The following is a 26950-nucleotide window of genomic DNA, read 5'->3' as shown; positions in this document are numbered from 1 at the left end:
GATGCGAAGTTAAGAGACACATGGGTAATTATTCTGCCGAAGTCCCAGCGCATTACTTCTCGAGTTGCCCCCAGGGCCCCTCATGAGAATAATTGTATTAATCAGGTGCCAGGGAAACGGGTTCTTAACTTCATCTCTGTCATAAAACGGGAGTTTTACAAACAAGATGGCATTTCTTTGCATACTTGCCTGACCCTGAGCCGTTCCGGGTCACTGCGAGGGGGTGCCCAATATCATTTTATATTCCTTCATAGGAAGGGTTTGTACATGTTGGTACATGAAGTGTGAAGAAAGGATTGACTGCCGAAAAGGAAGCCTTTTAACAGTGTGATACAGTTCCCCCCGTGGGCACACCAAGTTAAAATCTACATGTTCCAACACAAAATGGCTTGCTGGGTCCGGAATTCTCCAGAATCGGCGAGTTTTTGTCCCGGTGAACTGTTTCAAATGCTACCGCTGCTCCCCTTGAAATGAGGTGCAAATGAAATAGTTATTGATCTTAGATAAATAAGGCTAACAAGGGTTCTCTGTTTTGTCTTTGACACAACACCGTGCAGACTCTATTTAGGCTCCCATTATGAGTTATGCAGGCTGTTTTTTCAGAATTACTGAAAGCGGTTATTACCGTTACCAGATGCAGCAATTCTTAAAACCATCCTGATTACAAGTAATCCCATTCTCGCCCCCCCCCCCTTTGCCACGGATGGTGGTAACTACTGCTTTCATTTTCTGTTTATAGTTAAATTCCTCTCCATCTCCATTTTCAGGATGGACATTGTGCACAGCAGAAATATATTATTAGGTACTGCTACTGTACAATTATTCCTCAAAGCATCCATTCTAACTCTTTTGTGCTCTACATGGTAGAGGTGGTGAGAAGGTTGGCATCAGACATGAGAAGACAGAAAAGAGAGGAACAACCAATGATTTATGATCTGGGAATCCTAGGTACATGTCCCCACAAAAGACTCTGTCCCTCGGGGTAGGTGTCTGAACCCTAGTAAGCGCCACATATACATATGTATGAAGATTGCAAGGTCTGTAATGAAATGCATAGTACGGGACACTCGCCTAGCCAGTAGGCCATAGTGGAAGTTCACACGTTTACTTACCCAGGGCTGCCTCTGCGGAGCTGAAGGCCAGCATGCAGCTCTACTTGCCCAGGTAGGTCTTGCCTTCCGTGCTGTCACCCTGCAGGCACTCGTCCCGGTCTAGGACTCCTTGCAGACTCTGGGAGCTGAACGTCCACAGCGCCTCCTCGTGCTGCTTGGATCCCGGAAGGCCCCTGGGCAGCAAGGCCATGAGGGTCGAGGTGAGAGCCATACCCTGAGCCAGGCTGGAGCAGAAGCTGGCAGGAAGGCTGGGCATTTGGTGGAGTGGGTGGGATGGAGCTGCCCCTAAATCCGTCATCCTGAGGTTCCTGGCTGTCCTGCTGGCCTGGCGACCAGGATGCTGGCTTTCCTAGGTGCCATCGTTCATTTGTATCATTGCCAGCATCCACCCGGCCATTCGCGGAGGCGGGAGCTCCTCTCATGGCCCTGACAATGACTCCAGTGCCCTGCTGCACAATGAGAAGGTCCTGGGCACCCTGCACTGGGCCGAGACCCTTTACGGTGGTCGCACCAGCCACAAGGGCGCCACACTGTACCTTTCTGGTAACGCATGCTGGGATGCAGGACTCTTGTTGCAGGAGCCGGACTGAGCGGAGGAGGTAGTGCCCATGCGCACCAGCCAGCACCACGGTGTGGGCTCAGAGTCTGCACCCCCGTGCCTGGCTGGTACGCACAGACAGTCATGCAAGGGCGGCGCACCTCGCTCAAACATAGTTACTACACACAACTGTGACGTGACCTGCAGGCTGCACGTTGGCACTGCAGGCCAGGCAAGACAAAATAAATATGAGCATGTGACTGTGCGCTGCCACGAGCGCAGGCAGCACAATTAGACTTTGAAGAAAAGCAAGGCATGCCCAAAATGAGTCCCGGTGCCCAAAAAAGAGTGCCAGTGTTGCCCACCTGCAGACACCGGCACAAATTAAGCACTGGTTGTTTGGCAAGGCTTTAGTTGGGCTCCATAGTGCTAAGCAACACACGTGCAAAAGAGCCATGGCAGCCCCCGTGGATTTGCAGACATTTAGGAGAACAGTAACTGAAACAGATTTGGCTCGAAGCAAATATGAGGATCCTGCGCCATCTAGTGTTAGGACCTAGGAGAAGCAAGTTACTAATATTTGGCACCGGAGACCTCATTTTTTAGAGTCTTTCTTTAGGTGTCTTTTAGAGCGTCAAGGCTGCCGCCTCGCAGCCTTTCCGTGGTGGTTTTAGGGTTATTGAGAGGTAGGTGCCAAGTCCGGGGCCCTGGGATGGAGAGAGGTGCTGGTGTAGAATGTGCTTGTGTTACGTGGCTCCAGTAGGACTCTGAATGAGTACCGCCCCCCCCCCCCCCCCCCCGAGCTCTCAGGGCGGGGGAGTTGCCCCCGGTGGATGCCGCTGGGGTGGGGACAGAGTTTTGGCAGTTAGGTAATGCCGCAGGGGCTAGTACTTTCCATCAGGGGCGCGTGAGTGGTCCCACTGTGACGACCTGTGACTAAAGATGTATCCGAAGGGGCAGTTTGCAGCTGCTTCCTGAGGAGTATGTGGCGCGCGCGGTGATTGGCTAATAGTGGTCCAGAGCCAGGGGCTTACAGGCCATTAACCAGATTGGGAGTTCCCCGGCGAGGCTGGCCTCTTGCTGGTGTGGGGCTCTCTCCACCCTGCATGTGATCAACTCCCTCCACCCTTCCCTTTCAAGCCAAGAGCTGCTTCGACAGAGTCAAAACATTTTAAATCACACATTAGCATAACTAAAGGACCTGTGAGACTTTATGTAGCACTTCACTCCTATAGTCACTATTTCCATCTACACAGCTTATGCTCAGATATAGGCAGGGGCCTACCGAGCCGGAGGGGGCAGGTGGGGGTTTGGGTGGTAGTGGGGGCATTTGGGAGCGAGGCACCTTTCCCGTTCGGCACCCTCATTGACAAACGAACAGGAACGGTGTCCGCTGGCAGGACAATGATGGCGCCGAGCAGGAGCATGGTGTTCCTGCTCAGCACCCTCATTGTCCTGGCAAAAGGACACCTCTCCCGTTTGGTACCCTAATTGCCAATGCCAAATGCCAATGAGGCTGCTGAACGGGAGAGGTGTCCCTCTGCCAGGACAACGAGGGTGTGGTCCGAGCAGGAGCACACAGCAAACAGGTGTCTGTGTCCAACCCTGCTCTGGGCCACTGCAGCAGCTTCACCCTGGAGCGGTGTGGGACATGACACCAGACAGTGCTGTGTGCTCTGGCTTCAGCTCTAGTCCTGGGTGCATTCACTGGTCTGACTCCAGAAAGAAATGCTCTCAGGGACTCAGGATAGTACTGGAACAGATAAGAACACTTTTTTTATGTGACGTGTATGTTTATGGCTTCCTGGTGATGTGTTGTGTGTTTATGATGTATTTGTAGTGAGTGAATGTTGTGTGACTGGGTAGGTGTGTTAGTGTGTTTATGCTGGCAGGGGAGGACCTTATTATGGCAGGTGGGGCGAGGGGCTGTGTGCCATAATGGCACTGTCACTTCTTTCTGGGCATTCATGATAAAACAAACATTTGTGATAAACTGTTGGTTTATCATAAATGCCCAATAAAAAGTCATACCACAGTATGGCTAGACTGGCTGCCCCCAAATGCCAGTCTAGCCAAGTAATAAAACATAGCATACTTGGTTTCCAAGTAGGATGTGTGTTATTACTTGCCTAGTCTGGCATTTTTGGGCAGCCAGTCTAGCTCTTTCTTACTGTGGGATGATGTTTTTTCTGGGCACCCTGTCCGGGACAGCAGTGCTGCTGGGCCTTGCTGTCTGTAGAACAGTGGTCGGAGGCAGGACACAGACAGCATTGTGGCCAAATGCTCCTGCTCTGCATCCTCCATGCAAAATGGGGGGTATATCAGGAGCACGCTCTGTGTCCCACTCCAGACGGTTGACTGCACTGCAGGCCCAGTAAGGGGCAGATGCAGAGCAGGAGCACACAGCTCTATGTCCCACTTTGTCTGAATGTCGCAAGTCATCTTTTTTTGTGGCAGTGCTTATGAGCGCACAGAGGAGTTCACAGTGGTGTGTGTATGGAGGGGAATATTTTAAAAGTGTTTGAGGTGGCCTGGATTCCCTTACTGCCTGGTCTGATGGTGGCCTCACTGCCCACCCATTTTCAGAGCCTTGAGCAATCTTACTCCATGTTGGTTGCGTTACTGGCTCTGCCAGCAGATTGGCCACCTCGAGTTAGTGCCTAGTGACAGGCAGCTTAACCAATGACACGCACTCTCGGGATGTGGCTCAGTGCGGACTCTGCCCCGACGTGGGTTCAGACCACCTTTTTTTTCCACTTGCTTGACTTGTGTGGACCTCAGCAGACACAAAACCCAACCCCAAATAAATAGTTAACAAAACGTGGTAAGTGAACGTGTTACTTATACATCACAGTCTTGGTAACATCTGGCCCCCCCTTTTGCCCTCTCCAGGGATACGATCTCTTTAGACCCTTCTTCATCTTCTTCACCATCACCACTTGGGAGTGTACCGCGACTATCCGAGCAGAGAAAGTCCTGCTCATCGTTTCCATTGCCCCAGTGCCCTACATTGGCTGCACCCTGCGCTGCCTCGCCAGTACCGTCTTCCTCTTGGTGTGGCATGCTATTCTCCGGATCCTGGATAGCCTCTGCCAGTCTCTTGAAGAAGCTGGCCTTCCTCCTTACCTGCTTGCTGCCATTACCATTGCGCCTTTGTCTGGTACCTCTGTGCTTCAGATGGTCTGCATAGCTTGTGAGTGGGATGGCGATGCCGAAGGAGGACTTTGCCCCCTCGTTGAAAGTCGGCAGCAACCTTTCACCTCTTTCTGCTCTCCTTGGCATTTGCCGTCACCTGCTTTTATCTCTACGGTGCATCATCGATCACTGGTGACTGATGGAAAATGATGTCATGACCAGGGAATCAACAGAGAGCTGCTCGAAGCCAAGGTATTGATTAATTTTCTTCCATAAAACAGAAAGCTGGCGATTAAGTTTAACTAAGCCCATGGAGTGGCGTTTTGGAATGGGTAAAAATGGGTCGGTTTCTCTTAAGACTGTGGAGCCCCAATCCTTCCCTCTCTCCCCGAAGCAAATCCATCTTCTGGGGAGCAAAATAGTCACTCGCACTCTCTGGAGTTTTGAGCATCTCCCATGTGTCTTTCTTTACAACTTGTACTGGACTCACCAGGATGTCATGTTGGCCCTCACAGACATGTGCAGAACCTGGCACCACACCCAGCTCTGGGGCTGTGGGTCTCATTGACAGGGTCTCACGTTCTTTCAATGCTGTCAGACCCCGGATTTAACAAACTGCCCTCCCCACATCTCTGTAATGTAGCTGTTGCGCAACGGGTTCTTCCTGGACTTCAGGTGTGGCCGAGCCCTTCTCCCCACTGGATGCTTTTGTGTGGGGCTGGGACCGTGGGGGTTCTCCTTCTTTCCCATTCTCCTCCTCTTCTCCTCTCCCTTCCTTTCCTTCTTTGTTGCCCCTCTCCCCTCTTCTGTCTACCTTCTTTGTTCCCCCTTTCCACTCTCTGGCCTCACATAGCTCTTTCTGCAATCATCTGCCTTGTCTTATTCCTTGGTTCTCTCCTTTGCTCGTCCTCCTTCCGCTGCTCCTCTCTCTCCTTCTTCGTCCCCTCTTTTTGTTTCCCCTCCAGCCTAATCTCACCTCCACTTCTGTTTCTCCCTCTTCTGCTCTTCTCTTCACTTCACTTTCTCTCCTCCTCCCCTCCTCAGTGCACTGCCACACTCCAAACTCTGTACTTCTGCGTCAGGGCTGGCCTTAGAGGCCACAGCGCCCGGGCAGCAAAAGACAAAATTGGCATTTATTTTCAATAGGGCACCTGCCTTGCCTTCTCGCACCACGCCAGCTCGGGGGAGACCTTGAAAGAATTCCCCAAGCTGGCTTGGCTGGGGGAGGGGGCTAATGGCCCCACGGGCAGTTTCCCGCACGGCCCTTCCCTAAGGCCGGCCCTGTCTGACGTCTACACCTTTTATCAGCCCCGGTGCTTTTTTTTATCCCTGCATGCTTCTGGGCTTGGTTAGTCAATTGCATCAGTGAATTGAGCTGAGAATGTTGTGTGAGAGAGAGCGTGGAGTGATTGGCCCATGCCCATGTGACCTACATATCCGACAGGTGTTGCTGCACAGTGAGTAGTACATGTTGCTGCTCTGCTGACCAATGCGATAAAACACCTGTTCCCCATCTCTAATGAATGTCCTCTGAAGTAAAGGTGGTGTCTAAGGCCCAGAGTTCCTTGTTTTGTATTCTGGCGCATTGCCTCAAGACCCTCAGATTTCCAGGCTCACGCACACAGAGTTCTGGACCTGAAGGCAAGACACACTCACAAACTCGTGTCTTTCCACAAAGCAGTCCTTCCTCTTGGACAAAATGCAGAGAGAGCTCCATTGACGTCCAGGGATGCAGTGGAGCTCTTGCTTTGTGGCCCGTGATGTAGCATCTATGTATGAGGCTGTGGATGGTTAGGGAGGCCATGATGGGAAAACACTGACCACTAACGGACCACTTTAACTGTGTTGTGCCCTATGGTCGCTAACGGACCACTTTAACTGTACTGTGCCTCTTGGTCACTAATCGGACCACCTTGATTGTGTTGTGCCCTATCATCATTAACAGACCATGCACTCTAGCCTATACTGTGCTTCGTGAATATCACGCCCTTTATCACTAGGCGCAGCCCCAGCTTCAACTAGTCACCTGCACTACACTTTTGCGCCACCCTAGCCAGACATCCTAACCAAACAAGGAAAGTAAAGTGCATCTGCGGACCACACCAACTACCATGTGCAGAAACTTGACCTCCCTGACCCTCCTAGCTACAATCATGACCTTTGCTACCCTCAGCTCTCGTCCCCCCATTGATAGAAACCTGAGACTCAGGGCAAGGCTACCTTGCATTTACGAACCTAAAAGAAACAGTACGAACAATACTGCTAGATTCCCATCTATACAGACACACATGGATAAGCAAACTCTAGCTACGACACCTTTAACTCCAACCCTAACTCCTACTCACCTCTACCAAAGATACGCCAGAGTCAAAATAAGCATACAAAAAGACTTGCAAGTCATCCTATTCCCAACAACACCCTAACTCTTACTGGATCCCTTATCAATGCCAGATCCATGGTAGCACATGCAATTGAAATTGCTGACATACTGAACAACAGTAGCATAGACTTCCTTGCCGTAACAGAAACCTGGCTCCATGAGGCAGCAGGACCCTCACTGATGTTAGCCATTCCTGACAACTACCAGATCCACAGAGTAGACAGACCTAATGCTAAAGGCGGTGGCCTAGCAATCATAGCGAAAACCACCTTGCCTATCCGACTCACCACCTCACACCCCTGCGCTTCCTGCGAAGTACTCTCAGCAAAAATGCAACTCTCCAATAACCGCACGCTAGCCATTCACCTGATCTACAGGCCCCCAGGTCCCCTGGGAACCTTTGAAGATGACCTTTCTACCCTCATAGTGAACAATACCCAAAAACACTCGCAAACGCTGCTGATGGGCGACTTCAACATCGGCTTCAATGAGCCAGGCAATAAAAATGCCCTTTCTATAACAGCTATCCTAAATGACCAAGGCCTTACCCAAAAAATTCTCTCCCCCACACATGCTAAAGCAGAACCCTTGACTGGGTCTCAGAACTCAACTGTAACCTAGTCATCACCTCCATCACCCCTCAACTATGGACTGACCACTTTCTAATAAATTTCACTGCCACACTCGACCTCCCCAGCCCCAAGACTATCAAAATGATACCACCACTCCCCACCAGAAATAAACAAGATATTACTACAGAAAAACTTATCCCCCTCCTCCTTCCCACTATTAACGGTCTGAAGGACAACACTGACCCAGATACACTAGTAGACACCTTTAACAAAGCTATGTCTCACGCACTAGACACCATTGCACCTGCAAAACTACGCAAAGCTAAGCAAGAAGCCCACCTCAACGCCTGGTTCACCCCCCACCTTAAGGACCTTAGAAAGCAGAAACGAAAACTCCAAACCATCTGGCGTAATTCGCCCACTAACGACAACAAAGCCAAGCTAACCCAAGCTACAAAACACTACAAGTCTGAAATCATCAACACCAAAAAAAACGTATTCAATGACAGAATTACCAATGCCAAATCGAATACCAAGGAACTATTTGCCATCCTCCGGGAAATGGAATCCCCTATCCAACCATCTGACACGGTCCCAAAGGACAAGTTATGGTGCACTAATATACAGAATGCCCTATCAAACAAAATCTCCACCCTCCAACTTAAAATAATGAACAAAAAAGACGCCCTCTCTCTTACTGATCAACAACTGCCTCCAGTAACTGAACCTACCACTATCCCCCCTTTTAGCTTTAAACCGATCTCCATCATCGACACTGAAAAGGCCATCCTCTCACTGAAGCCCTCTAACTGTAAGGGTGACAGCTGCCCAGCTCAAATAATAAAGGACGCTGCCAGAGACTTAGCCCCTTTCATCTCTAAGCTTATTAACTCATCCTTCAAATCCAACACAGTGCCAGCCAATTTAAAAGAATCCTGGGTCCTCCCCCTTCTCAAAAAACAAACCCTCGATCCTTCTATCCCGACTAACTATAGGCCCATTACCACGGTGCCCTTCCTACTAAAAATTATCGACAGAGTAGCCTATCTCCAAATTCAAGAGTACCTAGAAGCTAATCATCTACTAGGCTCGCGCCAATCGGGCTTCCGCCCTCTCCATGGCATGGAAACTGCCCTGATAGATCTCAAAACCAAAATGGAGGAATTTAAGGATAATGGGAAAACAGCGTTGCTACTCTTACTGGACTTGTCAGCAGCTTTTGATCTGGTGGACCATGCAGTCTTATGCAACCACCTCAAGCTGGCTGCCAACTTCACAGGAGATGCTATAGCATGGGTCCAATCCTTTCTAGCCAACCGGACTATGAGAGTGTTCTCCTCCACCACTTGTGCTGACCCCATCCAAATCACATGTGGAGTCCCACAGGGTTCCTGTGTCTCACCCACTATGTACAATATCTTCACCAAGCCATTGTTCGACAAGTTGGACAGTCTGGGCGTCACCTACACTAATTACGCAGATGACACCCAGATCCTCATACCCCTTTCGGGCAACTACGAAGTGGACTTGGCTCTGGTGAATAAAATTTACATCCTCATTCAAGCATGGATGGCCACACATGGCCTCTGCCTGAACGACGATAAAACTGAAATCCTGCTCCTCGGTTCAGACCACAAACTATCCAAACTTACCCCGGACTACACCTCATTTAACATTGATAACAATACTATTAAGGTTATGCGCAAGGTCAAAACGCTGGGTTTTTACCTTGACTCAGCTCTCACCCTCAAAAAGCAAGTGAATTCCCTCGCCTCCTCAACCACCTATACGTGTAAACTCATCCGTGCCGCCAGACCCTTCCTGTCCAGTTCCAGCTGCCTCACCTTGGCCAATGCCCTTGTCATGTCCAGACTCGAATACTGCAATGCCTTATACTCAGGTGCCAACAAGTCGGTCACTGACAAACTCCAGAGATTGCAAAATAACGCTCTTAGAGCAGCTCTGAACATCCCACGCAGAGAACATATCTCCAAACACCGGATTGAAACCCATTGGCTAAAGATAAAGGACAAAATCCTACTTAAAACTATTTCCCTCACTTCCAAATGCCTCAACAATCAAGCACCCCCCTACCTAGCGGAAAGAATCAACTGGAGACCCTCTAACCGACTGACGAGATCTGCCAACACCTTCCTACTGGAAGTCCCCAGATTCAAACTTACCACAGCGGGCGGTGCAAGTTTCCCAGTTAGAGCTGCACAATCATGGAACACACTCCCACCCGACCTTAGATGCCCTTTACCCTACACAAGATTCAGATCCTACGCTCTCAAATGGCTGCACAACAACGACATGCAACGACCCTCACCCTAGTGGAAACGGCACAACCTGTTAAAATGTTGCTCTCTTGCGTTTAAACTTGATTTTTTATATGCATTGTATCACCTACTGTAAGCAACCATTGTTTTTCTGTAATAGCCTGTGTCAGGCATTGTAACTAAGTTTCGAGTCCTCTTGTACTGCTGCGCCCAGATGCCCACGGGCTCGGAGCGCATTACCAAATAAATAAACAAACAAACAACCTAACAAACAAACTGAGGTCTACGGAGGGAGTGAAGCTCTTGGAGGAGCCACCATATATCTTCTCTGGGGTCTACTTCATGGTAAGGGTGATGGTCTAAGGACCTCCAGGTTACCTCATTCTCCTCCAATGAGTACTTCACAAGGGCCACACCCATGACTGAATGGGATGTGGTGCAATTTTTGCATAAGATTCTGTACAATTGTACCCCCACTACTTTCTGACTCAGGAGTAGGAGAAACGTCTTACTCAAAGTGAGCATAAAGTGCTTCACATCCCCAAGTCCTTTTGGCTTATATGGCCATAATTCTGTGATCAGATTTCTGTAAGCTTTCCATGAAGTCTCCATGTTCCTGGAACAGAGGACCATTGCTGTTTCGAACCAATTCAGGGGCACCCTGGTTCACATATATTGTTTCCAACAGGAATCCCCAGTGCCGCCACTGTAAATGCTACAAACTAAATCTCTGGTTAGCATGACCTTTCATCTACCACAACCAGAAAGGGTTTGTCAGCAAAGATCTACCAAAATCCATGCACACGGAGTGCCACGGGACATAGCTTCTCGTTGGTGCATCAGTTGGCGGGCGGGGGGGGCGGTGCGGAAGTCGCTTGACATCATATCCACTTTGGTTTCTAACTCTGGGAGAAAAACTTGATTGCATAATCGTGCTTTCGTCTAGGATATGTGTTGATGGCCTATATGAGCATGGCATATCTCTCAGCAGCTTGCCCTGTCAATATCCTGCCTCTATCTCATAGTTATTTTGTTATATTTCTATGTCCACCAATGCTGGTGCTATGACAGTTCTTGCATTGCAAAGAATCAATTTGTCCTGCGATAGGGTGAGCACAACCCACAACCTCTAGAACCCCTTTATCGTGGCTCTGGTATTATTCATCCAGTGCCCCGTAGTCTTGACCTGAACTGATGGGCCCGCTACAACATGAAAGCATTTGTCCATTTTGGCTGCAGCATCCAGATCCTATATGGATGCTGATACCGGCACTGTGGACATGGTGACAATGCTGATGTGTGTTTCACCACCAGGCAAATCTCCCCTCCACTCCTTGTCTCAATAATGACCTGGTCTTGCCCCCGGGAGGGAGGGAGACAGTCAGCAGGGTTGTCCCCCAAGGCTAATACATAAGTGCTGCCTCGGACTCTTGCAGCTGAAGGAGCCACCTCTCAATCCTAGCTGGAGGCATGGGCACTGCCATGTTCATTATGGGATCAGTGGTTTATGGGCCATAACGAGCAGAATGGGATGTCCCTAGATGTATGCAAGAACGTGGCAGCATCCCTAGAGTACCATCAAAGCTTCTCTCTCAATCTAAGAGTAGCTCTGCCCCACCGGTGCCAATGTTCTCCTGACATTTGTGATTGGGAGGATATTCTCCCATCAGTCTCTGTGAACCAACACCGCCCCAAGCCATGTGGGCTGGCATTCACTACCACTTTTGTGTGAAGCGACAGATCAAAATATGCCATGGTACCTCTTTGGTGGTCTGACACTCCTGATCTTCTTGAGCTGGCAACGCCAAAGAGAGGTCCTTTCCGTAAGGTTTCATAAAGGCTATGAAATTGCTCCCAAGCTGGGAATAAGTCACTCCCTACAGGTATCCATACACAGAAAACTAAACACTTCTGACCAGTTGGTAAAGTCAGGAGCCACCTTGCCATCTTCCACCATCTTCAGATCTGTTGAGGAGCCAGATTCTTGGACGAAGCACCCAAAGAAATTGATTTTTGGCATAAGAATGTCACATTCTGAATTGTTTAGTGTTAGACCTTGTGAGGTAATATATTCAACCGCTGATGTGGCATACAACAGGATATCTTCACTGACAATGAAGATGTTGAGTCGTCCCACCAGGACACTCGTTATAGTATTTGCAGAAGGCTCCTGCCACCGTTGTAGCTCCAAAGCGTATTCTTTACGGAAAGAGAATTTGGTGCTATAGAAGGACTCTGGGTGGAGTGGGATCCGGTGGTATCCTGCTTTGCGATCTATATAGGGGAAGTGTTCTCACCTGGAGGTCCGACCAAAGTGGTATATATCTTGGGTGTGGGGTCTCCCTCCTTCTTGATCGTTTTATTCTGGAGATGCACGTCTATATAGATCGGCACAGAATCGGGTTATTTGGGCTTTGCTGCAGCCAAAGTTGGGGACACACATGGACTGGGGCCTGACACCTTGTCCGATGTCCCTTTTTCAGTTTGTCGAGCTCCATTTCTACTTTCTTACATAAGTGAAACGGCATCCGTCAATGATGTAGGGCCAATGGTTGAAAAGTCTCATCAATGCGCAGATGAGCAGGTGGTCAATTTAGACACTCTACCCCTTGGAATAGTGATTGGTAGTTCACTAGAAGATATGGGATGTCCTGCAAATAAACCTCAAAGGTGAATTGAATGATCTCCAATGCCTTTGCAGTCTAACCTCACATTAGTGCGTCCTTGCCAGCGGTGGTGATGTTGAACCAGACTCATATTTGTTCGTGCCTGTGGTCTATGGTCACAACAAATGTCCCCTAAATAGGTAGCGTCACAGAGCCACAGAATGTAAGGATGTGGTCCTTCATTTTCATGAGATGGATTGAATGTCAGACAGTGTGCCTTCTATATCACATTCAGAGGTGCACCCCTATTTTCAGAGTTTACATTCCTTGCCTCCAATGGCGATGGTGCATTTAGGTTGCAATTGGTTGGGTAAACTGGCAGCCATAATGGTGAATATGAAGAAGACTTCCTCCTCGCCATCGTTGTGGTCTTCACCTTTAGCTGTTGGTGCATGCTCTACTTCAGACACAATTGGTTTTGCGGTGGTGGAACCTAAATGCGATGGAGTGTGTGCCACGGTGCCTGCCTGGGACCTTGACTAGATGGGCCTCGTGTTATGTCAAATTCTTCCTTATGAGTAATTTGAGGATTGGATTTCCTTACAAGAGCAAGTACCTAACATGCGTATGAGGGCACACACCCTCTCTGCCGTCTGCCTTAGTGACCACATGCTATTGTTGCACAGGTCCCGTGCATGACTGTCATCATTACGAGCTACACAAGTACCCGCTGGCTGCACCCCCTTTGCCTTGGCCCACTTAGGGCCTGTCATCCTAGATCTTGGCACCAACAGACTAAGGAGCAGGCCAAAGAAGCCCTTCTTGTGGAGCCTCCAATCTCACCTCACTCTTAAATCCCACAGAACCATGAGGCAGAGCCCTCCATATGCGTGTGTGGGTTTAAATGGGCTTGCTTTTCTTGTTTTCTTCAGTTGCACCCTCTTGGATAAACGTTCCTCATGATTCCCATGCAGCACACTCCAACAGAAGCAAGGGCTGAAGCCCCCCAACCGGGTTCTGCTGTGGTGACACCAATGACTTCAAACACTTGCGCAGTTCGTCAGTGCGCTTTGACACTTGGAGAGTTACCACCACAATGCAGCAGTGATCTACCAGCTTGTCGCCAGTGTTGTGGGTCCTGGTAGTCGGTGGGCAACCTGGAGTTAGTGTGAACTGAGAAGCAGCTCAGTAACTTACAATTACTCTCAGGATCTAGTTCAGCCCAGGCTATGGCTGTGGACAGAGTCAGCCATTTTCCTCTTTACTCACTTGATGATGAATGTTGCATCATCAGGGATGCATGCCACATCAGACACAACAGATGGCATCTGAACTAGGCCGGAGAGATTGTAGATGTTTGCCTAGTCCTGAGATGTTCATCTGGAGTTTACGGGGGATCATTTTCTCTAGATGTATGGTGCACCCTCTTACCCCAGAAAGCTTGTGTATGGTGCAGAATCTTTTGAATTGTAACAAGTGTTTCATCAGGAGCATAAGAAGCTTTTATAAGGCAGTTGTCATATGACTATACCTCTCCAGGTTAAGGCGCATGGTGACTTCTTAGCCTTGTATCCACTACAGTTTCTTGGGTAGTTTTGCATGAAAAACTCCAGGCGTGACTCGACTAGTGACCTAGTTCGATCCATGTGATGGTTGAATTGAAGCAGTGGGCACACTCAGGGCTTTATATGAGTGGATAAGCCCGCGCTAGACAAGGGCGTGTGACTTTTTGCAGCGACTGTTTCGCTGTTGCTGCGCTTACTGCTTGTGCTTGCCACAATTGCCCAATCTCACATCTGCATCCTTACGAGCTCAATTGGGGAAGGAGAGCTCGTTAGTGCGGACCACTGGGCACTGGATATCCAGCCTTTGCCTTTAAGCGACTGGAGTCGCGAAGCACCGCCCATCCAGGAAGCCGGTTCAAAACACCGACCAGGCCGCCCTTGCGGCGATAAGCCCGCGCTAGACAAGGGCGCGTGACTTTTTGCAGCGACTGTTTCGCTGTTGCTGCTTTGCTGCCTGCTGACAGCTGAAAATAGGCCTTGATCCCTGACTCCCCCAAGCTTCTGGTGGTCACAAAGAGACGATCGAGTAAGAGGAGCTGCACGACTGACGATAGATGGAGCCGCCCCCAGAAAACGCGCCTGAGGCGGTGCCGATTGAAGGCGGACCACACACCCGCAATAGACTACAACAGTTAAAGCGGCAAAAACTCAAGACTGGAACTGCAAAGGTAAGCACTCTAAACTGTATTGTCACTTCAGCCTTACCTCTCCACACCCTTAAGCCACCAGAAACACCTGCTACACCAATACTTGCACAAACTTCAAGCCCGGTCACTGTTCTAAGCCTGAGCTTGTCGCCGAGACGAACTCCTGATTTGACTTCATCGCAAAAGACGCAAGGTAATACGATCCCAGAGGTAGAGATAGAGAGACCTGCCATTCAAATAGACTCAGGAGCCGGTATTCAACTGTCACCTAAAGGCGTACTCTCGAAGACACCGACTAAAGAAATGAAAGAAAATAGAACGACCAACAAGGAGGAAAAAGAGACATTGTCAAAAGACAGTGCTAAAATCCATCCCCCTAACCAATCAGTACATGCTCAAGTAGCAAGCATGAATACAACAAATGACATTCAAAGAGCGGAAAAACGACTGTCTTCCAGTCAGCGTCCTCCATCAATTTATCTCGACGCATCAGATGTTACCTTTGACTTCGAAATAACCGATGCTGATCTATTAGCTATACGCTCACCGTCAGAGAGTATACAAAAAACTTCCAACCAGCTCCTGACACAAAAGAACGCTGCTTCGCAATCTCTAAATTCAACATTGTTAAATGAAAGATCATTGATTGACGAACCGGGACCAGGAAAAAAGACCGGTACCTCCTCAGCCGACAAGGGATTGTTACAAAACACCATTGCTGGCAAAATAAATAAATGCGCCTTACGACCTCAAAAAGCGCCTGAAAAACCAAATAATGAAGCAAAAATAGACAAAAAAGAAATGGCAGATGCTCGACCCTTACACGACGCTGGAACTGTAGAGATAGTAAATATAACTACATCATATGAAGAGGTAGCAAGAGAAGCGCGCCTGACAGAACGTCTAAAGGCAGACTTCGTGCGGATGCGCGATCGACTAAATGAAAGTTTCGCAAACAAACAGGATGGAAAGTTAGGCAAACAACGACAAACGAGCACTACAATCAAAGATGCGCTCATTCTTAGTAAGAACGAACGATTGCGGAAAGACTCAGTTCCGGTTGCCCGGTTAATAAACTTAGATTCAACTGATGTCTGTCAAATGATAGATCATCAAAGTTCCATAGATGGTCCATACGGAAACAGAGATGACACAAATACGACGATTGAAAAAGAAACAGCAGACCATCAAACAGGAGATCGCCCAGAAGTTGATCATACTGGCGACGTCAAGGAAATAAAAGGAAACATCTCTATCGCCGCAGGACTTCAAATTCATAACAATGTTCTGGCCGCCACTTCCATTGCCTTAATGCCATTCATGAAACTATATGAGGCACTAAACGACTCGATACAAGACCAAAACTCCTTGATCTGTTCAACCAACAGTAAATTACTAGAATTGGAAAAATTCAATGAACACCTTACACAACGCTTCAACCCAGAAGCTGCTGCGTCCCACGGTTGGCATTCTCGCCTAAACGAAATAACAAAAAAAGAAGCACTGGAAAAAGTTGATTTGAGTGAAGCAATAATAGAATGCACGAAGTGGATTAGGCACAACGTCGTAGTTCAACAGCGTGACAACTTGCGGGCCAACAATTGCTCTTGTCAAATGCCGGCCAAGGAGGCGCCGAGGTCGCCGCAAAGACACACCCAGCCAAAGGCACATGCAAACAAAGAACTGCCAATAAACGACGAAATTGCACACGAGCCAAAGAAACCATCAAAGACCAACACCCAGAAAAATAATCAAGATAAAAAGGGTGAAAAAGAAAAACCACAGCCAAAGGAAGGAGGAAATACAGGAAATGGAAATTCCTTGCTAGCAGTAAAGAAACTGCTAACTCCACAACAACAAACTGCTGAGTTTGTTTATGTACAAACTAAAAACCCAAAAGATCTTTCAAACTCAGCTGTTCCCCTTGAGGCGAAAAGGACAACCGACGTTGGTGATTCCAAAAGTGTCCTTCGGAATCTTCGCTGGCTCTGCAAAATCGTTTGAGGCTAAAACTGCAAACCCGGCCTTGCTGAAAAGCAAACAAATTAAACCTCAAAAAACTGCTGCTAAAGGGCCCCCATTAAAAAGAACACGTTCAAATGAGGCAAAGAAATTTATTAGAAATTTAACAACTCCACCGCGCGACGATGCAGCAATATCGGCTAAAACTGCAAATGCTCTAGAAAAAGCAAAGAAAAATACCAACAGTGAGCAAATCTCACAAAAACCCAAATTTACATCAATAAAACGAAGACGAAGCTCCCTGTCCTCCTCATCTGCAAACGAGACACATACTTCGATTGATTTATGCGATCTATCCACATACTCAATTGATGACGAGGACGCGTTAGAAGACCTTGAGGAAAAAATAGAAGACAGCCTAGTAATACCTTATGATGCCAAGGCCAAACTGATGCTAGGCAAAAAAAAGCAGCTTCAGCAAGACACTCCACGATCTCCTTCAAGAAATCAAACCGTACCAACAAAAAAACACCCACATATTGAAAAGGAGAAATCATCATTGGCAAGGCGGAAAGCGGCATCGTCAATCGCTTCCAAAGTCATAACATCCTTAAACCCGAAACAAACAACAACACAACTGCAAAAACAATTGCATTTGACAACTAAAGAAAAAATCTTGACCCGGGAAGCTGTGAACTACAAATGGGTAAGATTAGAATTGGAAAACATCCTCGAAGTCAAGAACGAAGTTAATCTCAACAGAGCAAACGTAATGAGATTATTACATAACATACCAGCCCTACGCAATATAACATCTGATGATATCGCGATCGTGGAATATAAATCTGAAGCTAGATCAGACTGGGTAATGCTTCATATGAAATCGATAAAACTTGCAAAACCTCTCATCGACGCCAGGGATGACTTACTATTCTTTGGCTTCGATTTATCGATATGTGAAGAGGAAAATCCACATAGATCTAACAGGCACACCAACAAATCCCCAACAAAGGCAAAAAATGTGAATCGCGCAGAATTGTGGAAAGAGCTGAAAGCCCAATCTGATCTCACAAATGATACAAGAAACACCAGGAAAAATGATTAGGATGAAGAAGGGTCAATAAGCTTGGCCCAGTTACTTACGTCGTGGAACACTCGTGGCTTCGCCCATCTCTTTCAAGGACAATGCCACAATCAGCTAAAAAGCACAATAATCTGTCTGCAGGAAACATGGCTACAAGAAACACCTCAAAGTGATGGTTACTCCGTCTATCTAAATCCAGCTGGGAAAAACCGATTTGGACGTCCTTTCTCTGGATTAATAACCATGATTGATATTGCAGCAGGATGGAATGTCATAAGAATGTCCAATCCAAATCTCCTTGTGCAGGCTCTAGTTATAGAGAAGAAAAACATCAACAAAGACAACTTCCCCAAGCAGCAAATGCTGATCATAAACACTTATTGGAATCCAGCAATGATAACAGATCTCACTTACTTAGTGGCTATCACCTCGCAAATTGATGAATGCCTAGACGAATATGAAAATCTGCTTATTCTAATATGTGGCGACCTAAACTATTCATGGTTTGACGATGCCAAAGTACGCAAAAACTCAGATAAGATCAAAGTACCTACTGAAACGTCAGACCGTGGGACAAAGTGGGAATACGAATTAACTCAACGCCATTGCATGATGCTAAATGGATGCACTAAAGGCGATATTCCAGCAGGAGACACTTGGCACCGTGGAGAATCTAAAAAAACACTTGACTATATATGGGTTTCTGAAAACCTACATGCATATATTCGAAAGTTATCTATAAGACATTCTGCAAAAAGCGACCACAATGCCCCAATACTTCTTTGGGAGGTACAAAATGCAAATCAGTTGAAATATAAATGTCCTCTAAGCATAAATCAAGGACAAAACAGATTACGAATAAATTCCATTCAAATTACCAATCTGACAAAACAATTGACCCAAAGAAATATGAGAGATATGGAAGTCAATTACATACCCTTGCTGACGCAATTTTCTAAGAAAGCTCAAAAAGACAACTTGACAAAACCAAAGAGTAAACATCCCTTCGATCCGGTGTTAAAGGAGGCGAAGAAATCCCTAAAGACGGACTTAAGGCTTATAAAGAAAGCCGGTGGTTTAAACCAACATCTACTGACGACTAAAAGGCGAATGAAATACCAAAACTGGCTAAAGTCATTCAACCAGATACGGTTACAATCACAAGCTGAATATATGCTACAGCAAATCATTCAGAATAATACCCGGAACATCTGACAAATTATCAATTCGGATCATTTAAACCAGGCATTTGCGCTATCAAATGGTGTAAGCGAAGCAGAGTGGGTAAAACATTACTCCAAGGTCTTTAACACCCAACACAAAACATCAACTGCAACAATAACAACAAAACCCTGTGACTGGTCAGTAACAGAATCTGTGGAAGACATTGAAAATGCTATCCAACATCTAAAGACCTCGAGAGCAGCAGGGCCCAACGGCATTTCAAACTCAATGTTAAAAGCCAATAAAGAAAACTGGGCAAAATTTATTAAGGTGTTATTTGATCAAATAGCACTAGTGGCAAAAATCCCAGATTCCTGGCGGAGTGCGATTTTAGTGCCAATTTTCAAAAAGGGCAACCGCGAAGATCCAACAAATTATCGTCCAATTGCCCTATTGGATACTACGGGAAAAATCGTCGCATCCTTTCTTCAACAGAAAATCGCAACGTGGGCTAACAGTGCCAACATACTTGATGAAAGACAAACAGGCTTCACAAAAGGAGTCGGGGTGGGGCTCAACTTGGTTCTGTTGAACATAGCGAAACTGGAAACCCTACAACGCAAAAAAAGACTCTTTCTTGTGTTTGTTGACCTGAAACAGGCATTTGACAGTATAAACCGTGAATTCCTATGGGAAAAACTCAAGACATGGGGCTGCCCACTAGACCTATTAGCACCACTTATGGCACTATATGCTAATACCAAAATTAGAGTGTGCTTAAATGCTGAGGGCACCTTGTCTGACGAAATAAGAACATCTAAAGGCGTAAAACAAGGCTGTCCGCTGGCAGCCCTACTATTTAAACTTTTCATCTCAGACCTCCCAGCGGCACTCGAAAAAGCAAAGACCTTTCCACCCAAAATCAATGGCAAACCCATAAGTCATGTGATTTATGCCGATGATGTAGTACTCCTAGACTCAACGGAAATTGGACTTCAACGGCTGTTGACAACACTGCAAGCCTACTTAGTCGGAAACCAGCTCGAAATAAATGTGACGAAATCCCAGATCATGGCTATCGGCACAAATCCAGGGATAAAGAAAAAGAATTTTAAATGGAAGGTACAAGACGAGCCCCTCGCTAAAGTCGAAGCCATTCGCTACCTAGGCATTTCTTTTAACATCTCGATAAGAGAATGGAGCTGGATAAATGACATCACTAGCCGAATGAAAACCTTTGCACAACAAGGAGCAAAATTGCACGCTAATTATGGGCTCTTCTCTCTCCAACCTATAATAACATTCTACTTGCAAAAGGTGGTGCCAGCGATCTGCTTCGGAACCAAAGCTGGTTGGAACATCGATGAAAATATCTGGCCGACCCTAGAGGGTCTCTTTTGGAGAAAAATCCTGAAACTCCCACAAAGTACATCTATGGTAGTACTAAGACACGAACTTGGCCTAGATTCCCTACATTCGATGATCCAGTGGAAATCAATATTAGTATTGCGCAAAATGTGCCTGAGGCCAACCGTGAAATCGTATCAAATACTACACAAAAGAAGTACAGATCCATCAGCATTCTTATTAAACACCTGGGAATAGAAAATACTGAAGATTCTAAAAGCTGCGGATCTAAGTTTGGCTCTACTCCTGCAAATTCCACAAGTGGCGAAAGTCAAATTTAGAAACTGGTACTGGATATCAAACATAGAAAGACGTAGCCAACTCTCATCGGCAATTGATCTGGGAACCTCGTGCCAAAAAATAGGTGAACTACCAAGATACCTCAACAAATTTCCGTCTCGATATCATAGGAACCAGTTCCTTAGACTACGTCTAAACCTCTATACCACCAATGAGGTTCTATGGAGAAGAAAACACGCAAAGTGACAAGTGTCGCTTTTGTGCAACAAACATCGAATCAAGCAAACATCTGATAATAAGATGTCCTAAAATAGTAGCTCATCGTTCCCTTCATCTTGAGAGCTATGCTCCAAAAAATGGAAACATGGGTGATTGGTGGAGTTACCTAATTTCGGGAATAAATAGCCAACTGACTTGCGCAGTTGTGAACTTCATGGACATGATCCTACCACAAAATCTCGATTGACATTACAAATTGAGGAGAAGTAGCATGAAACGTTGTGAAAGTTGAGCTCGCAATAGTGCAATAGCGTGAAACGTTATGGAAGTGGAGTTCATAGCGAAAGTGGAAAAGAATGACTAAAAAGTTGTCTCTTTTTTTTGCAAACTAATGTCAATAAAATAAAAAAAAATAAAAAAAATATGAGTGATACACTTCAGCTCAGGGTACCGTACAGGGGATCCACAGGTTTTCACATCATACTATGCTACTCAAAATACTCAGGAATGTGAAGAGATTGGAGGAGAGGAAATCCTTCTCATACTTGTCAGCCCTAACTTCCTAAAGAGCCCCTCTTCCACGCCTCAGTTTCTCTCTGCAACACAGGTTCAAGGTGAATCTGGGCTCCATCAGGTTAGATCCTTTTTGCTCATGCTGGATACCTTCTCTCTTTCCTGCATTGTCTCTCTCGCTCTCTCTCTCTCCTGGTCCCTCTTCCTCTCTGCCGCTTTGACACAGTTCATTGTGAAATGTACCTCTTCTGCTTCCATAAGGGCCAGATGTAGCCCTCCGCTATTCCCCCGCATTCATGACCCTCACTCCAGCTCCACCTTTCTATCATGGACTCACCTTGCTCTCGAGTTGCATCTCGCAGGTGGGTGGATCTCCATCCGCCTGTATTTAACCGCCGGACATGCAACATCCTGACTCGCCATTTGTCCTCAAATGTGTGAGATCAGCAGAGGTGCATAGCACCAATGGGAATCCCTTATATTTTCTTTAGTGAAGCTCGGGACCTGAAAGATCCTACTTCTGATTGCTATCACACCAAGAAGGGGATCCGAAATTGCCATTCATCTCCTCTCAGGAACATTGTACAATGATACAGCTGCTTCCAAAACTCACCCCTCTTTTTTGCCACGTTTTTGTATTTGTATTTATTGAGAAGGTGTCCTTTCGAATAGGACTTACGAAAAAGGCAGAGAGCTGAGGCAGCCCTAGGTTACCTAAGAACATTCTTGATTGAGTGAGGTACACCAGGTGTGGAAAAGGTAAGAGTGAGAACATGTACCAGGGACAGGGAATGGAGGGCATAATAATAGTTTATAACATTGACAGCCTGAGGCCATTATTTACAAATTACATACAGTGGCCATGTGGGCAGAATGCAGGTGAGGTGGGCTGGACATTTAGGAGGATGGAAGGGTTTGCGAGGCTCCTTCCATTGATAGCAAGTGATGGCTTTGATGGCTGTGGGGAGAGCAATGCAGTGGAGGGGGGCAAGTAGGGAGAACGAGTGAAAGTGGGAGGAGGCATGGAAGGGTGGGGACCAGTTAGTTGTGAAGGGATGAGGAACAAAGATCAAGGCGGAAAATACAGTAAAAAGCAGCCAACGAGGTAGTAAGGCAAGGGGGCATGAACCTGGATGGATTTATAGATGAGCAGCAGGAATTTAAAGAGAGTGATTTTTCATGGAGAGCCAACCATTGTGGGGACGGTAGTTATAGCTTAAGGAGTATCTCAGAAGGTTGAAAAGTGGGCTTGTCACAAAGTTTAGGGCCTTTGTTGCTGGGTGCATAAGAGTAGAGGGGTAGACCAAGAAGTAGGCTCTCACAGTAGTCCTGTTTGCTGAACACAAGGGTATGGATAAGTGTTTTAGTTAAGTAGTGTGTCAGGTGTGTGAGGATATTTTTAATGTTTAGGAGGTTAATTCTTACTGCACTGACATGAGCCATCATGAATTGTAATAATTTAAGGTCTATATCCAAGAGAATGCCAAGGATGCTAGTCATGGGCGAAGAGGGGATGAGGTGAGAGGAAAGAGATAGGTGAGCGAGGTTGGCGGGAAGAAAGATGACTTCCGTCTTCGAGGAGTTGAGCACAAGGCAGTGTAGAGACATCCAATGGTGGATGGAGGTTGGGAAGTTGGTTATACGTTCAGATATTGCAGGGGGTGGAAATGGAAGGAGAATAATATCTGAGTGTCATCAGCAAAGATGCGACAGCTAAAGCCAAAGGAGGAAATTCATTTGCAGATGTTGAAAGTGTATAAGGTGAAGTAAAGTGGGCCTCAGAAGAGTTCATGAGGAAGGCACACTGTGGAGGGGTGACGGGGCTGGGGTGCTGGAGTCCCAGTAGATGGGGAAGGAGCGGTCAGACTGATAGGAGGACTCCTAGGTAAGTGCAGCGTTCTTAAAGGCAAGGAAGGAAGAAAGGAGTTTGCAGAGGGAGGGATGATCCTACAATGACAACTGCAGCAGAAAGATCTAGAAGGATGTGAATGGAGAAGAGAGCATGGTGGGCAGGGGTAAGAGAATTGGTCATGTGGAGGAGAGCAGCCTCAGTGGGCATTGGACTGGAAACTAGATCAGAGGGGGTCAGCAAGCGAGTTCACCTCAAGACAGTGGACTATGTGGTTGAATATAACTCTCTCATGCATTTTGGAGTGATCGGGAAGGCGACAGGCAGGTTTATAGAATGAGGGGTTGTTGGGATCAGCACTGGGTTTCTTTAGGAGAGGTATGATTGTTGGTGTTTTGTAACAGGCTCAAAAGATATCATTAGAGGGAGAGAGACTGGATCAGGTGCAGAGGGGAGTAGAGTTTACAGGTGCAAGTTCCTTAACAATTATTGGTGGAGAGAGGTCATCAGAGCAAAGGATGTGTGGAGATTTAGTGGAGGACGGGGGAGTTCGAGAGAAAGGATAGTGTGGGGGAGCTGTGAGAAGGGGAGAATGAGGTTGGGGGTTAGAGAAAGAAGCATGAACAGATTGTCCCGTATTTTGGCAATTTTAGTGGAGAGGCAGAAGGTAAAGTCTTTGGGAGGGAGACAGAGAAAGGAAGAAACAGACTGCTTCTGGGAGGCTACGGGGGTAGCCTGGGGTGTTCTTGATTATTTGCAAGGGGGCCATTAGTGGGAGGGAAGAAGATTAGTGTAATAGGAGGATTTGGCTGTGTCGAAAGCTGTAGACATGGCCAGGGAGAGTGCGGGATCAGTCTTTGTCACAGCGCGGTGTAAGCATCGATGCATGATTGTCCTAAGAAACTGGATGTTTGAGGCGCTTCATGGTTGAGGACATGGGCGGGAGGGTGTGAAGAAGTGGGCAGGGTGGTGATCATTGAAAGGGATGAAAAGTGTCAAATGTAATTTAGTAAGGGTGATATTAATGGAGTGAGCCTGTTGAGGAGAGAGAGCGTTTAGTGAGGTGTTGCCTTGGTCAAGGTTAGGTGCCCTGGGTTATGGCTTGAGTTTATGTTTGGTGAGAGTGGAGGCTGGGAGGTGGCAGAGCGGGGAGGAATAGAGACGGTGTAGAGAACAGGAGTGTTCAGAGGAGAAGGGTTAAAGAGTCGGAGCAGAGGAGATCAGGGTAGAAGATAGAAATATGACATTGATAGAGTTGCCAGAGGTGAGAGTTGGAAGGGTGACTAGTGAGTTGTCATTGAGAGGGAAGTCAAGTTGGAGCTGTTGGGCCCTAGACAGATTAGAGAGGTTGAGGTCTCCCATTATAATGGAAGGGACATCAGCTGGGAACGTTTCGAGTAAGAGGTCAAGATCAGAGATGAAGAGGTTGAAGGGGGGGCAGGTGGGGAGTTTCAAAATAAGGGTGTGAGCAAGAAGTTGGTTTGGAGTTTAATATGCATCAAGAGATCTTCCTTTTATTCCCCCCTTACACCCAAATTCCATTTTAGGAAGGTAATAGCACCCTTCTTTACCTCTCACATTTTAGTTGTGCAACACAGTGTCCTTCAGGTCCACAAACTGACTTTTTGCCTTGTATGTTGGCAGTCACTAATGAAAGGAGACTTGGGGAGTTTGCACTACTCATTGGACTGTCTCATGTATCTTTATGATATCATACGATTTGGTATCTGTCGCTCTCAGGCAGAATACCTGCTCATGCAGTCAGAGGCAAAGCAGTGTCTGTGGCTTTTCAGCACTGCCTCTTCCCTCTTACAGTGATCAGCTGGCCAGCCACATGGGCTACCTCTGGGGTTTAGCAAACACTATGATTTAGAAGTCACTGCAGTAAGGACGCTCATTTTGGGCAGGCCATGCTCAGAAATTGCTTTGACTGACAGGCATTAGGATAGCAGGGCTTAGGAGCAGGGAGGTCTACGCGTGTGCGCTTGACTTTTCTAGTTTGCCCTTTATTTCTCTTCATAAATGCTCTGTTACCCTGACAGGGTAATATTCTACAGGAAAGTGAGTTGAGATGGATAACAAAAACATTTCTAGCCACCAGAAAACTTTGAAAGAAAGGGATAGGGGCACCAAAAGCTTCTTTCTTGAAATCCGGCCTAACACAAAGCTCTTTACAAGATCATGGCAATGAAGTGAGGGAGAGATATATAAATGGGTTCATTGCATACTGTAGAGCCATCTCAAGACGCAGGCTTTACAGCCAATCCTACCAAAAAGAAAACATGGTGCCCAACAAGCATTCACTTGATCCGCCAACATTTATAAGATCTGAAAATGATTCCTTTCATGAGCCTGAGGAACAAGGGCAGAGGCGACATACTTTTCTGCCACACTGCTCAGATGTTTCTAAATGCAGAGCCACATTCTCTTTGAGATGTAGAATCTGTCAGGAAGGCCCTGCCTGCCTCCACAGAGAGGGCTTTTCCTGGGGGATTCTACTGGCTGACCTTCACCACACAATGAGATTCTAGGCATGGGAAACTTTGTTCATTCCGGATTTCCGTGCCCCACCCTGTATCTTGCGGAGAATCTACCTCGATGTCTGCCTTGCATGCAGGGTGTAAATCAATAATGGCGGGCATCATGAAACCACTTGGTGGCCACCATTACAAGGGATCCCTACGTCTTCTGCCTGCTTGTTGCAGACACTAATAATCAGGCATAACCCATAGGGATATCTGCCTCTTTGCTGGCATGAGAGTACTGATGCAGGCAGAGCTACATTCAGATGCACCGCACAGAGCAGGAAAACATACGTAGAAGATGCTTGACCATGGTCGCTGCTCTTTGTGGTGAATCCCATCTAAAAGGGTACACCTGAAAATGAGTGTGACAGAGATCTGGAAACGACTGCGTAGTTCTGAAATTCTTACCGTAATGTGCTGCAAAGGCGGCAACTCCGTTTTCAGTGGAAAGCGAAAGAGAGCCACGGGGTGTCCTCCAACCCATTGCTGGATGACGCAGCCACTTAGGTCGGCCTTCTCTGCACGTGAGGAGTTGAAGATCCGAATAAACTTCCCTGAAGAATTAACTTCAGAAATCTTCAGGAAACCAGTAGGTCTGCATGAGATTGATTGAAGAAGAAGAGATGGATGTGTAAGAAGGGGGCGAGTTGAATGTTAGAAATGCATCAGTCAACAGAAGCAGGAGGATTGTGAGACATGTCTTATTAATGGCATTTAATGACAAATACAAAAGTATTGTTTGATGACAATTCATGAACTTTTAATATGAAATCAATAGCAAGATTGGATAACTCCCGGCAGTGTCCTTAATGGTTTCCATTTTTGGGAAGTGTTAAAAAAACCTGAAAGGTTAATGGGACAGGTTGCACAACATATGCAACTCTTAGTACACAATAACCACTCAGACCGACAAGCGTAGTGTTCAATGACAAAGGTGGTCCCCAGGGTTCTGTCCTGGATACTCATAGTCATGCATTATCCCTTCAATTCTTTGCATAAGAATGTGACATTCTGAATTGTTAAGTGTTAGACTTTTCGAGGTAATATATTCAACATCTGATGTGGCATAAAACAGGATATCATCACTGACAATGAGGATGTTGAGATGTCCCACCAGGACACTGCTTATAGTATTTGTAGAAGTTTCCTGCCA

The 26950-nt window shown here is 46.8% G+C and overlaps 1 protein-coding gene across 3 annotated transcripts in view; it reads right to left on the bottom strand.

Moving 5' to 3' along the window:
• LOC138503948 (lamin tail domain-containing protein 2-like) overlaps window positions 1-26950 on the bottom strand; it is a 510184-nt gene that overhangs the window by 221904 nt on the left and 261330 nt on the right. For all 3 annotated transcript variants that reach the window (XM_069624071.1, XM_069624070.1, XM_069624069.1), the window contains exon 5: window positions 26206-26392. In XM_069624071.1, the coding sequence (XP_069480172.1) occupies window positions 26206-26392 (187 nt within the window). The remainder of the gene's footprint in view (window positions 1-26205; window positions 26393-26950) is intronic.

The sequence above is a fragment of the Ambystoma mexicanum genome, chromosome 11 (genome assembly GCF_040938575.1).
Source record: "Ambystoma mexicanum isolate Mex_15411 chromosome 11, UKY_AmexF1_1, whole genome shotgun sequence".
NCBI lineage: Eukaryota > Metazoa > Chordata > Amphibia > Caudata > Ambystomatidae > Ambystoma > Ambystoma mexicanum.
Note: the sequence above shows the minus strand (reverse complement) of the source record. Positions and strands in the feature narration are given on the sequence as shown.